General features: G+C 32.7%; 2 protein-coding genes across 4 annotated transcripts; one reads left to right on the top strand and one right to left on the bottom strand.

The window, feature by feature from the left end:
- Positions 1 to 1,291: 1,291 nt before the first annotated feature.
- On the bottom strand, positions 1,292 to 5,148 carry LOC128893545 (probable cleavage and polyadenylation specificity factor subunit 2). Of its 3 annotated transcripts, none has more exons than XM_054154559.1 (11): positions 5,043 to 5,148; positions 4,216 to 4,419; positions 3,857 to 4,016; positions 3,419 to 3,770; positions 3,025 to 3,335; positions 2,694 to 2,953; positions 2,427 to 2,612; positions 1,973 to 2,342; positions 1,687 to 1,881; positions 1,485 to 1,622; positions 1,292 to 1,412 (listed from the first exon to the last, which is right to left on the bottom strand). In XM_054154559.1, exons 2-11 carry the CDS (start codon positions 4,362 to 4,364, stop codon positions 1,320 to 1,322), a joined length of 2,214 nt encoding a protein of 737 aa, XP_054010534.1. In that variant the 5' UTR covers positions 4,365 to 4,419; positions 5,043 to 5,148; the 3' UTR covers positions 1,292 to 1,319. The 3 variants fall into 3 exon arrangements, with proteins under 3 accessions (XP_054010534.1, XP_054010533.1, XP_054010532.1); XM_054154558.1 differs by lacking the exon at positions 5,043 to 5,148 and adding an exon at positions 4,502 to 4,729; XM_054154557.1 differs by lacking the exon at positions 5,043 to 5,148 and adding an exon at positions 4,549 to 4,728.
- Positions 5,149 to 5,166: 18 nt separating this feature from the next.
- Positions 5,167 to 10,176, top strand: LOC128893555 (beclin 1-associated autophagy-related key regulator). The gene is made up of 9 exons (XM_054154582.1): positions 5,167 to 5,620; positions 5,890 to 5,995; positions 6,085 to 6,166; positions 6,241 to 6,478; positions 6,577 to 6,761; positions 6,839 to 6,995; positions 7,199 to 7,375; positions 7,451 to 7,580; positions 7,666 to 10,176. Exons 1-9 carry the CDS (start codon positions 5,421 to 5,423, stop codon positions 7,828 to 7,830), a joined length of 1,440 nt encoding a protein of 479 aa, XP_054010557.1. The 5' UTR covers positions 5,167 to 5,420; the 3' UTR covers positions 7,831 to 10,176.
- The last annotated feature ends 119 nt before the right edge of the window (positions 10,177 to 10,295 follow it).

Here is a 10,295-nt window from a genome sequence, read left to right as displayed (position 1 = left end):
GATGGTATCAGACTCAACATTAATAGCAAACGTGATTCATAGTTATTCGCAACACTACCCTGAAAGAAAACGCGAAAAATACTAATCAAAAGCTAAATTGACTCTAAATACTACTTTTAAACGGACGTAATATTCATTATACGCAACACTAATTGCAATCGCGGTTGATCTTTATTACGCAACACTACCCTGAAATTAAACGCGAAAAATCAATAAAAACAATCCTAATACGCGATTTGCCCAATTGACACAATATGATGAGTTCCCACGTTGGGGTACATGACCCAAAGAAACAAACTACTACAACTACAGGCGAGTACAGTGACAAAATAGTAATAGTAATGACTCCCCATTGTCGAATCTGAAGATGGAGAGCCATTCGTTGCAGTCCCTTCTTGTGACAATTTGTCAGGACCTCTCTTCTTTCTTCGGACGCATTCTCCCATCTGAAACTTATATCTAGGGTCGAGGTTCAGTGCAATACGTGGACGTTCAACCCGGTGAACCACACGTCTAGAACCTCGAGGGAACGAGCGTTTCGAAGGAGCCTACTGATCACGACCGCGACCGCGAAGCAACGACTCAAAGAGTCGAGACCTGAAGAATCGAGAGCAGATTCCGAAACAAACGGACCAAAGCTCCGTTTGCATCGTGATCGTAACGACTTCTCAAATCCACCTACAGGTGCAGACCCATCACGTACGCGCCTACCCAAACTAAAGTGACGCGATTTGCCCTGGATCCTACCTACTTAGATTTAACAGACATACCAGAAGATAAGTTACCTACCTACCTAACCCTATATTCATACAAACACACACACTCCACGATTCTCATTCAAGGCTCTCGGGCGTGGCTAAACTAGAGAGATGTCCCGGGACATCTCCGACACCCGAGTGTACCATACACAACATTAACACTCTAAAGGTACGTACCAGTTCCTGAAATCGAATAACTAAGGCTAGCGTTAATTGCGTATATGTAATATGTATACAGGGTGTCCCAAAAGTCGGGGAGGAGCCGGAAATGGGGGGTAGCTGAGACGATTCTGAACAACAATTTCCTTTGCAAAAATGTCGGATGGGGCTTCGTTAAGGAGATATTAACCGAAAACTCCGACCAATCAGAGTGCGCGTAGACCGTTCAAGCGGCCGCGGTAGCGAAGGGTATGCGCTAGGCGGATATTCGAACGAAATTCCCGAGATACCTTACTAACTTCGATAGATGTTTACAATCGTTATAAGATCGGATATAAGATTAAATTTCAGGTGTTCGCTAAGAAAACAGCAAATTCATGTACAAAATTTATAATTTTTAATTTATACAATTGCATACTGTTCGTATAATAATTCGCGCACCTTATAATAATCTTCAGAAATGCAGCCTTCCAATATTACTTTTCCAGCTTCGTGCTGAAAGAAAGTCATATTAAATTACATTAGACTCTTTATGGCGTATCCTTTCTAATAATATTAAATACAAACCCTTCTAACGGCGATAGTGTTATTGCAACACCATAAAACACCTCCGCTGAATTCAGAGGGGATATTACTCTTATTTAGAATCTGTTTAAAATCGGACAATTTTAATTCATTTACGAATGTTGTTTGATGACCAGGAACCTAGTGAACAATAAATACATTAATATTCTGAAGAACGTTCACATTTTTCCATACAAGCGCATACCTCGTTTAATGGTAATGGTTCCAAAGTAAGTATTTTATCGCTTTGGTCTATTACATCATCTTGTTGCGTATCTGTAACAACATCTCGGCACATCTGATCGCGTGCTGTTATCATTGCATCGATCCACGCTACTTCGGAATCACCTTTTCCCTTTGAAAAATTCAAACCACTAACGAGAGCATCGGTCAAACGAACCTAAGCATTATCGAATTAGTAATTGCGACACGTATAAATGAAATAAAATTATACTTCACATTTATATAAAATCGTATATAAATTACATTACCTGGTATATATGCGTTTCTGTTGTAGCATCTAGTGTTTCTCCTCTACCTGGAATGAACACTCGTGCGCCAGCACTTTGCGCTTGTTGAGCCAGGATTTCTGTATCTTTAGGTGATCCTCTGACTAATACAACTCTTCGGGGCCTTAACTGTGCTAGGATCTTTTGTAGCGATTCTCCATCTGATCTGCCTTCAAAGTCTATGTATGTGACAGATGCATTAACTGTCATTGTACGCGTAACTTGAACGCATTTGGTGGGAATGTCAGTAGGTACCTCCGGATGATGTGCAGCATCTTCGTGTTTTGTTTCTAGATTTTCCTTATTATCATCTACCTCAGGTATAGTTTCTGCTATTTTATAATCTTCGGGTCTGTAATAAACAAAATAATTATATATAGGTACCGCCACAAATCCTTTTTGGTACTACAAAAATGTTAATTACTACGAATATTACCTTATGATTTCTCCATACTCGTCCAGTTTAATTTTTTCTTCTACGAATGGGAACATTGGATGTTGTTTTTTACTTTGCTTAAAGAAACCTGGTTTACTCTCCTGCTTCACTAACAAATCGTGTTTGCCTCTCCCGCCTCCCACTTCTATTTCATCTTCAGATTCGGAGCTTACATCAGCAGTTTCCCTAATAAATAAACGTCACTCAACGTATAAAAAATATTTCATAAATACAACTTTTGTGATAAAATATTCTGAATTTGCATACATTTGCTCTTGTTTTAACTGCTCTTGCTTCAATTTTTCTTTTCTTTGATATTCTTCCAGCTCCATCCCTTCTAATTTAATTCTCCTTCTTACTTCCAATGTAATGTTTCTGTTGCCTCCTTTTTCTACTAAATCTCTCGCAAGTGTTCCCGGTGAAGTTCTACTAGTTATAATAATACTGTTTTGAGAATTGCCGCTCCATTGAAGGAACAATTCCCTCGAGAAGCCACATTCCATATCTGGAGTACTCGCGAGTACAACCTAAAATATTCATATTCGTGAATTCAATTTCAATTACATTCGTAAATTATCAATTTGATCATGGTTCTGACCTTTGGACTAGGCACTAGATTCAGTTCTGCCATACTGTGACACAGTTGTAAATGTTTAAATTGAAATGGATTATTTCTAGCTCCTTCGAAACTTCTCATTAATTTGTCGCTCATCCATTCGATCTGCGATTTGGCGAATTCCACAACATTGTAACTAACGTTATTTAAAAGGGCTAACGAATATGCAAGTAAACCAGATTCTTTATTGCGCCAGAGTTGATCTAACATGTGTGCTAACTCTAATACACGACCAGCTGTATCTACGCTAACCAAAACATTGCCACCACCGCGCAATGTTTGTAAAATATTGGCTGTAAAATATTAGCAAATACAAAATGTTGTGAAATACAATCAATGGACTGTTACAAAATAAGTTTAATTTCAATTCACGTACTCATTAATTTTTCATCTCTAGTTCTGCGTCTAGCTTGCTGGTATGTAGCATTAAAAGCATCAGTTATTAATAATGATGGTCTTTGCAATCGTTCTAACTCACAACCGTTCAAATGCCGTTCTTTCTTGTGATTAAAATCAACAGCATATATTATGTCCTCTTCACCGACTTTCACAATTTTCCAAATAGTACCTCCAATCATGTGGCCAGCTGGTAGTGGTGTTAAAGTAACTCCATATCCCTTTCCTTTCATGGATATGCTTTGATTATATTTTAATTGAACAATTTTGTCAAATGCCGCGTCAACGTCGTCGAGAGTAAACAGATCAAAATCTTCCATATTATGACGTGACTGTAATCAAAAATATAAATGAATTATTGCCTGTGATACGACTAAGGCTAAAAAATAATTAAGGTTTTTGTTTTTATTGAGTGTACCTGATACATATCATACATAAACATTTGCCCCATTTTGTACACAGGAATTGTAGCATATATAGGGCAATTTAAACCACACTTCCCAACTAAATATGGTAATGCACCCAAATGCAATGGGTCTGGATACGACAACAACACAGCATCTATTTGATGGACATGCCTGCATAGTTTAAAAAAAATACATTATTGAAAACCTTTATTCATAGAAACTTCATTCAATTGCAGAAGCTGTACAACACTAGTTTTCTGATATAATCTATTTTAATAATTTTATTTCTCATTAACTTTGACTTTCTGAGATCTCACTATCTTAATAATGTTTTAGAAGACTATTAAAAATATACATAATGTACATTTACCGCTTCAGTTCTTTTATAAATTCCTGATCAAAATTTTCATCCCATCCACAATCAAGCAATATCCTCAATTCATCAACTTGCAATATATAACAAGGAGGAGATTCGTCCATAGCCCCAGAAACAGCATGAAGTTTTATTATAGACGTCATTGTTTTTAATTATTTCTTTTGCTTATTATGTTATAAGGAAATAGTAGATAAACACCTAAAAATATATTCATTCAAAATATAAATATTTTTTTATATTTATAGATGTTCTATGATGATGCATCCTTAACTTAACCTACATGTCAATGTAATCAATTATGAATAACCTTATAATTATTGTACATACAAAACGTTCCTAATGCTTCCAAAAGAACTACTATCATAACATTTAGAATGCATTAAAATTGACCTTCCTCTTAATTAATCGAAATATTGTCGATAAATCATTTTAAATTGTTTTCTGTAATTTATGAAATCAGAATCCACATTTTTAGTTGGCTAGCACTTGGTAGATAGCGCTGGATAGCGCTACGTTAATAAACATCTTGTTTACATATCTATTTTATCAGTAAACACCACTGCAAGTTTCTACATACTCGGTCTGAAGTTGTATTAAATTTCAAACATTTTCGTATTGATAACCAATACAAAAGTTCAAATGAATTCTATATTTTACAGTTTTATTATATTACAATAAGAAAAACACAATGCAAAAGACCAGCTGTACAATGAGAAACGATTTGGACCTGTCTAGACTATTCCCAGCAAGTCGACCTACATATGTTGTTTAAAATACTTTTTTGAAATTGCAGTATTATACAGATCGATATGTATACGTACTATTAACTATTACCCTCTGCGTATTTACAAATATTTTTCGAAACTTGTATGTATAATATCAATGATTGTCCCTTCCCTTATCTCGGTGGAGGAACGGGGGTTTTCCAAGACGATTGCTGCCACGGTGCAGCCATGAGATACATAAAACGATATTTAAGTTTGTTTTTTACATAATTCAACGATTACTCGTCGAATTAGATGGAAATTTTGTGTGAGACTGGGTTGCTCGCGTGCTGCCACAAATAAATATGAAAGTGAGGATACGCGATAAAAACGGTATCGTGCACGGAGTGGCGGGAGAATGCAAGTAAATAAAATATCAGATCAGCTGATGAGTGACAACAGACAGACGAAGGCCCATTGTTCTTGTTCTTGGTTATGGCGACAAGCAGTTCTGATGGATCTTGTACAGCACCTGCAGATTTTCAGCTTTCATCAGAGCTGGAAGACGTCTCGACTCGTTTAAGCGTGAATTTATTAAAGTGTCCACTGTGCCATAATAGCCGTCGAATTTTTTACTGTCGACAGTGTATTCAAAATGGTGATTTTATTCATTCAACTTCTGTTTATTCCGAACGGTAAATATATCTTGGCTATTTTTCGTTTTCATATGTTCGCATATGTTGAAATCCCTGTTTGGCATTACGCGTTTTTCGAGTATTCGTCTTAAACGTCGGGTGCTAAGTTGATTTCTCCATTCGTTCATGTTTAATAAATAATTTATTATCGAAATAACACCGCTCCAATTTCTGTTCGGTAGTGCATCGATGAAATAATAATAATTTAATACGGAATTAATCGTTAACACTGGAAAATCGTATTTTATCATGTATCAATTTGTGGACAGATTTGCAGATAAACAATTGCGACTTTTACGGCTGAAAGCTGCTAGAGCTCAATTGGAAGAAAAATGCGTGAAAGCTCTTGAAAAGCACAAACAACGGGATAAACTGGTATCTTGTAGCGATTCTTAAATACTGTCATTTCACTGAGAAAGATATTTATATATTGTCAGCATATTTATAATTCTTGGTGTTTGCAGATATGTGATATAAATACTTGTAAAGAAAGAGTGAGGTTGCTCCAATCGTTGGTAAATGAAAGTAGACAAAGTATAAGCAGAGGTATATCTAGCTCTGAATATAATCACGTAATATTTAAGAAATTGTTATATTGACAGAGTTTTAAAAATGCACAGGTAATCAACGTTTGAATATTCTCAAAGATGTAAACTCTCAGTTAGCACTTAGATTACCTAGACATGAAGAAAGGGTAGAAAAGTTACATAGATATGTCACTGGTTTGAGAGCGAAACAAGAAAAACAAAAAGAGGCAGTAGATAGAAAAAGACAACAATTGAAAAAAATCATCAGAACTGCTGCAAAACAATTGATTCAATATATCTTTCCTTTATCTAAAGTTCAACCTAACAGAAGGTAATCAATCTATATAATTTACATATTAAAAAAATTATAAAAACTATTATAAATATTAATCAAAGTTGAACAGTTCACAAAATATAAATTGTTTTTAGTTTATGTAGCAGTGAGGAAGACACTAGTTCAGATATTGTAACTTGTGCATTGGCAGATGCATCTGGAACATCATATGTTAGAGGCAGATGGATTAATGATACAGAAAATGCTTTAGAAATTCAGCACCGTATAGTTGCTCCTACATTGCCAGGAACTGGTGATTATAGGGCTTATTCTCTATGGGGTACACATATTACACTATGTTTTTCAATTTACATTGTATTGTGGGATGGTTTTATAAATGTTAATTTATTTTTATAGTGGCAGCAAACAAAGATGGAGTGCCAGGTGCAAATAAAGAAAATGCAATCCACAATCCAGCATACAATATCAGTGCTGCTTTAACTTATGCTACACAATTGGTTAATATTATTGCCTATTATGTTAATGTAAGACTACCATATAAACTCGCTTATGGGTATGTGACAAATATTTAATTTTTTATTTGAAAATTTTCGCATTAATTATAGAAGATTTGTAACGTTAGTCTCCTTATTTGTTAACTTATAAATAAATGAAAAGATTACCGTTGAAAATTTTATTTTATTTTTTGTATTTTATGTAACTTCTTGCATTTTACTCTATCACTCATTCCTCCCTTCTATAAATAACAATTTTCAGTGAATTTTGTGGAAATGAGATGTCGGATCAAAAATTCGCAAGAAAAGTAGCAAGGCTCAATAACAATGTGTTACATTTATGTTTTACGCAAAATACTAATGTCACAGTTTTACATCCAATGCATACTTTACAAAATCTAATGCACTTGCTCAATACTGAAATCAGTGATCTTGGGAGGTGAGTTTTAATTGTACTTAATCGATGTTGATAAACGATCATTGTTTGTATAATTGTTTGTATATTAAAATATAGAATTGGTCCAATGGAAGTTGATTCAAATATTGTAGCACAACTGCACAGTCAATTAGTTCCAGATTTAGAAAATAGCGACGATTCTGCTTCCGACGAAGAGGAAGATGCTTTTAATTGGGAATGGGAAGCTGTGAGTATTCTTTTCTCGTTAAAAAACAAGATGGTATTTGATAATCCTTGAAGATATATTTCATACGATTTTGTTATTGTTATAGGTACCGAATGTTGCTTGTCCTGAAATGGCAGTTCCCATCCCTGGTGCAATGATTAGTCAACAATCCTCTAGTATGCAAGTGAATCAGAGTGTTGCTGGTGGTTTAGTAACAAGTGCTGCGGCAAGCATAGCCTCCATTTGGCGTGGATGGACGACTAACAAATAAACTGTACCATTCAACTAGCAAACTTCTTTTTATACAAACTGTAATTACATATGTAAAAACATATGTACCGAAAGACACAAACATTGACGATGCTTTAAAACATTCAAAATATTGTGTCTAGGGAGGTGGGTGTTAATGTACTGTAAATATATGTATGAATTCATTGATTTGTGTATGACACATAAAATAGTTCAATTCAGCTATGGAAGGTTTCATGAGATCTGATAATTAGTTTATTTTCAATCATTTATGTAATATATTGATTTGTGTTGTTATTTGTAATATAAGTCCAAACACTGAATACACTCTCGTGATAGAGATACAGATCATAATTCTTTGGTACAAATTTTTCAATGTACAATATAATACGCTACATTTTCATTATTTACCTGTGAATATAATTCATTAACAAGATACATATATACATGAGTTTGAAATGACTGCCTTTTTTACGATTGCCGCACTTCGTATGATTATGTATCTGTAGCGTACATACAAAATGCATTGCGTCAAAGGTGTCATCGCTACCATTGCAACGCGTTGTCCAAGTACTTCAAAGTTATCAACATCTTTTATAGAACTCATAATTGTTAATCTAAAAATTTAGCCTGTTTAATGGTCTGTACAAACAATTAATTATCAACGTATTCGATGCCTATGTTTGAGTTCTCTTGATAACTCATAAATATTATATAGAATAACATTTAATAATGTCTAAGAGAATAATTAATAATCTATTATTTTAATTTTAAGGAAATAAGGGATTATAAAAACATTAGTTTGTAATACCTTGACCTATTTTTTGAAACTTGTAGATAATACGAATTGATCTTGTAAAGTTTTTACGATACCCCATTTATTCGAAATTAAAATAAGATATTCACTATTTTCTTATATAATATTTAAGGTTATTTTAGATAACCTTTATGAGTTATGAACAGAATCCAAACCTTGAGATCGAAAATGGTAATATTTGTTTGTTTACATAAACTTATAAATAAACTAAACGTTTTTACATAACGTTCCAAATTTCATATCACTTTGTTTCCCCACAAAATGTGCAATCAAATAAGTCAAGTAATAAACTTGCTACTTAAAGACTACTTATCTTAATGTATTTCACGAGCGTTGCAATATTTCTTACGTATCTACAAATGTCATTATTCTTGTGTAGGCATGACCGTACCATGTTTCGTGTATATTTTTGATCGTATACTATAGAAATAAGACATGGTAAACACTTCATACCTGACAATATACAACATGAACATAAGGAAGGTTGTATTATGTTAATCACTTTCGATCATATTTAAATAAAATTAAGAATAACATGTATGGCATCAAAAGAATTTTGTATTTAAAACGTTGTTAAAGTCGTTATGTAGATACAATAAGAAATAAAAAGATAGTACATACATATATATATTACTATTACAGCACGAATGCATTGATATAATGTATTTGCACGATAAAATAATTATTTTTAAAAAGTGATATATAATTTCTACAGAAAATAGAATTTTCCTAAACACATTTCATTTAATTATATTGCAATAATTTAAAATGTTTGATACGTATGTGTATTGTATAATTATATGTAGAAATGAAGTGTTCGTTATTTTATCAATTACGTACTTTGTTTGCAATGCACATGTTACGAAAAAATTAGTTAAATTTCCGCACTTAACAAACGTTAATCTTCGATTCCACATAATCATGTAATAGATAATGAATATTGTATTCGTTAATAGTTAAATATAACATAATTATGATGACAATTTACTAATAAGTATAGTAATACATTTTATTTGATTAATATTCTTTTTCTTGCATATGAAACATCACAAAAAAAAAATTATCGAATCAAATTATTCCTTGTAATCGTTAAGCTTAGATTACAATGAAACATAAAATTATCTCCTATGCGAACGAGTAGAATTATGTATAATTACATTTCATTAGGTAGTTTTAAATACATATGTCCGGTTTAAAAAAAATAAAATATAGTGTTTTATAAAATATATTGTACGGACGAATTGATTTTATGGAATAATAATTGAATTATAGTACATGATGTTAAATATAAATTAAAATTTCTATGCTAACTAGCACAAATTTGTAAATATTATTTAATAGGTATATTTTGATGCAATTGCCGTTAATTATAGCAATAAGGAAATTCAATAGCACATTAGATTTAAATGTGCTGTAGGAACTGTAAACCTAGTTCTTAACATTTAATTTGAATAATACTTGCGAAAGTATATACGAAATATTTTTAGTTAGTACAGTAAGTAATTGTAAATATAAATGAATGATATACAGTTTATATATTATGTAAAATGGCTATGTTTTATCTAAACAAACTTTTATTGTGATATCTTGAATAAATTAGAATCTGTTTTTTACCAATTGATTTGTATCTTTTATATATAAATATTGTATAACTTATTGCAATTGTAAAT

The sequence above is a fragment of the Hylaeus anthracinus genome, unplaced genomic scaffold (genome assembly GCF_026225885.1).
Source record: "Hylaeus anthracinus isolate JK02 unplaced genomic scaffold, UHH_iyHylAnth1.0_haploid 3, whole genome shotgun sequence".
In the NCBI taxonomy this organism is placed as follows: Eukaryota; Metazoa; Arthropoda; class Insecta; order Hymenoptera; family Colletidae; genus Hylaeus; species Hylaeus anthracinus.
This window is presented reverse-complemented; position numbering and strand designations above follow the sequence as displayed.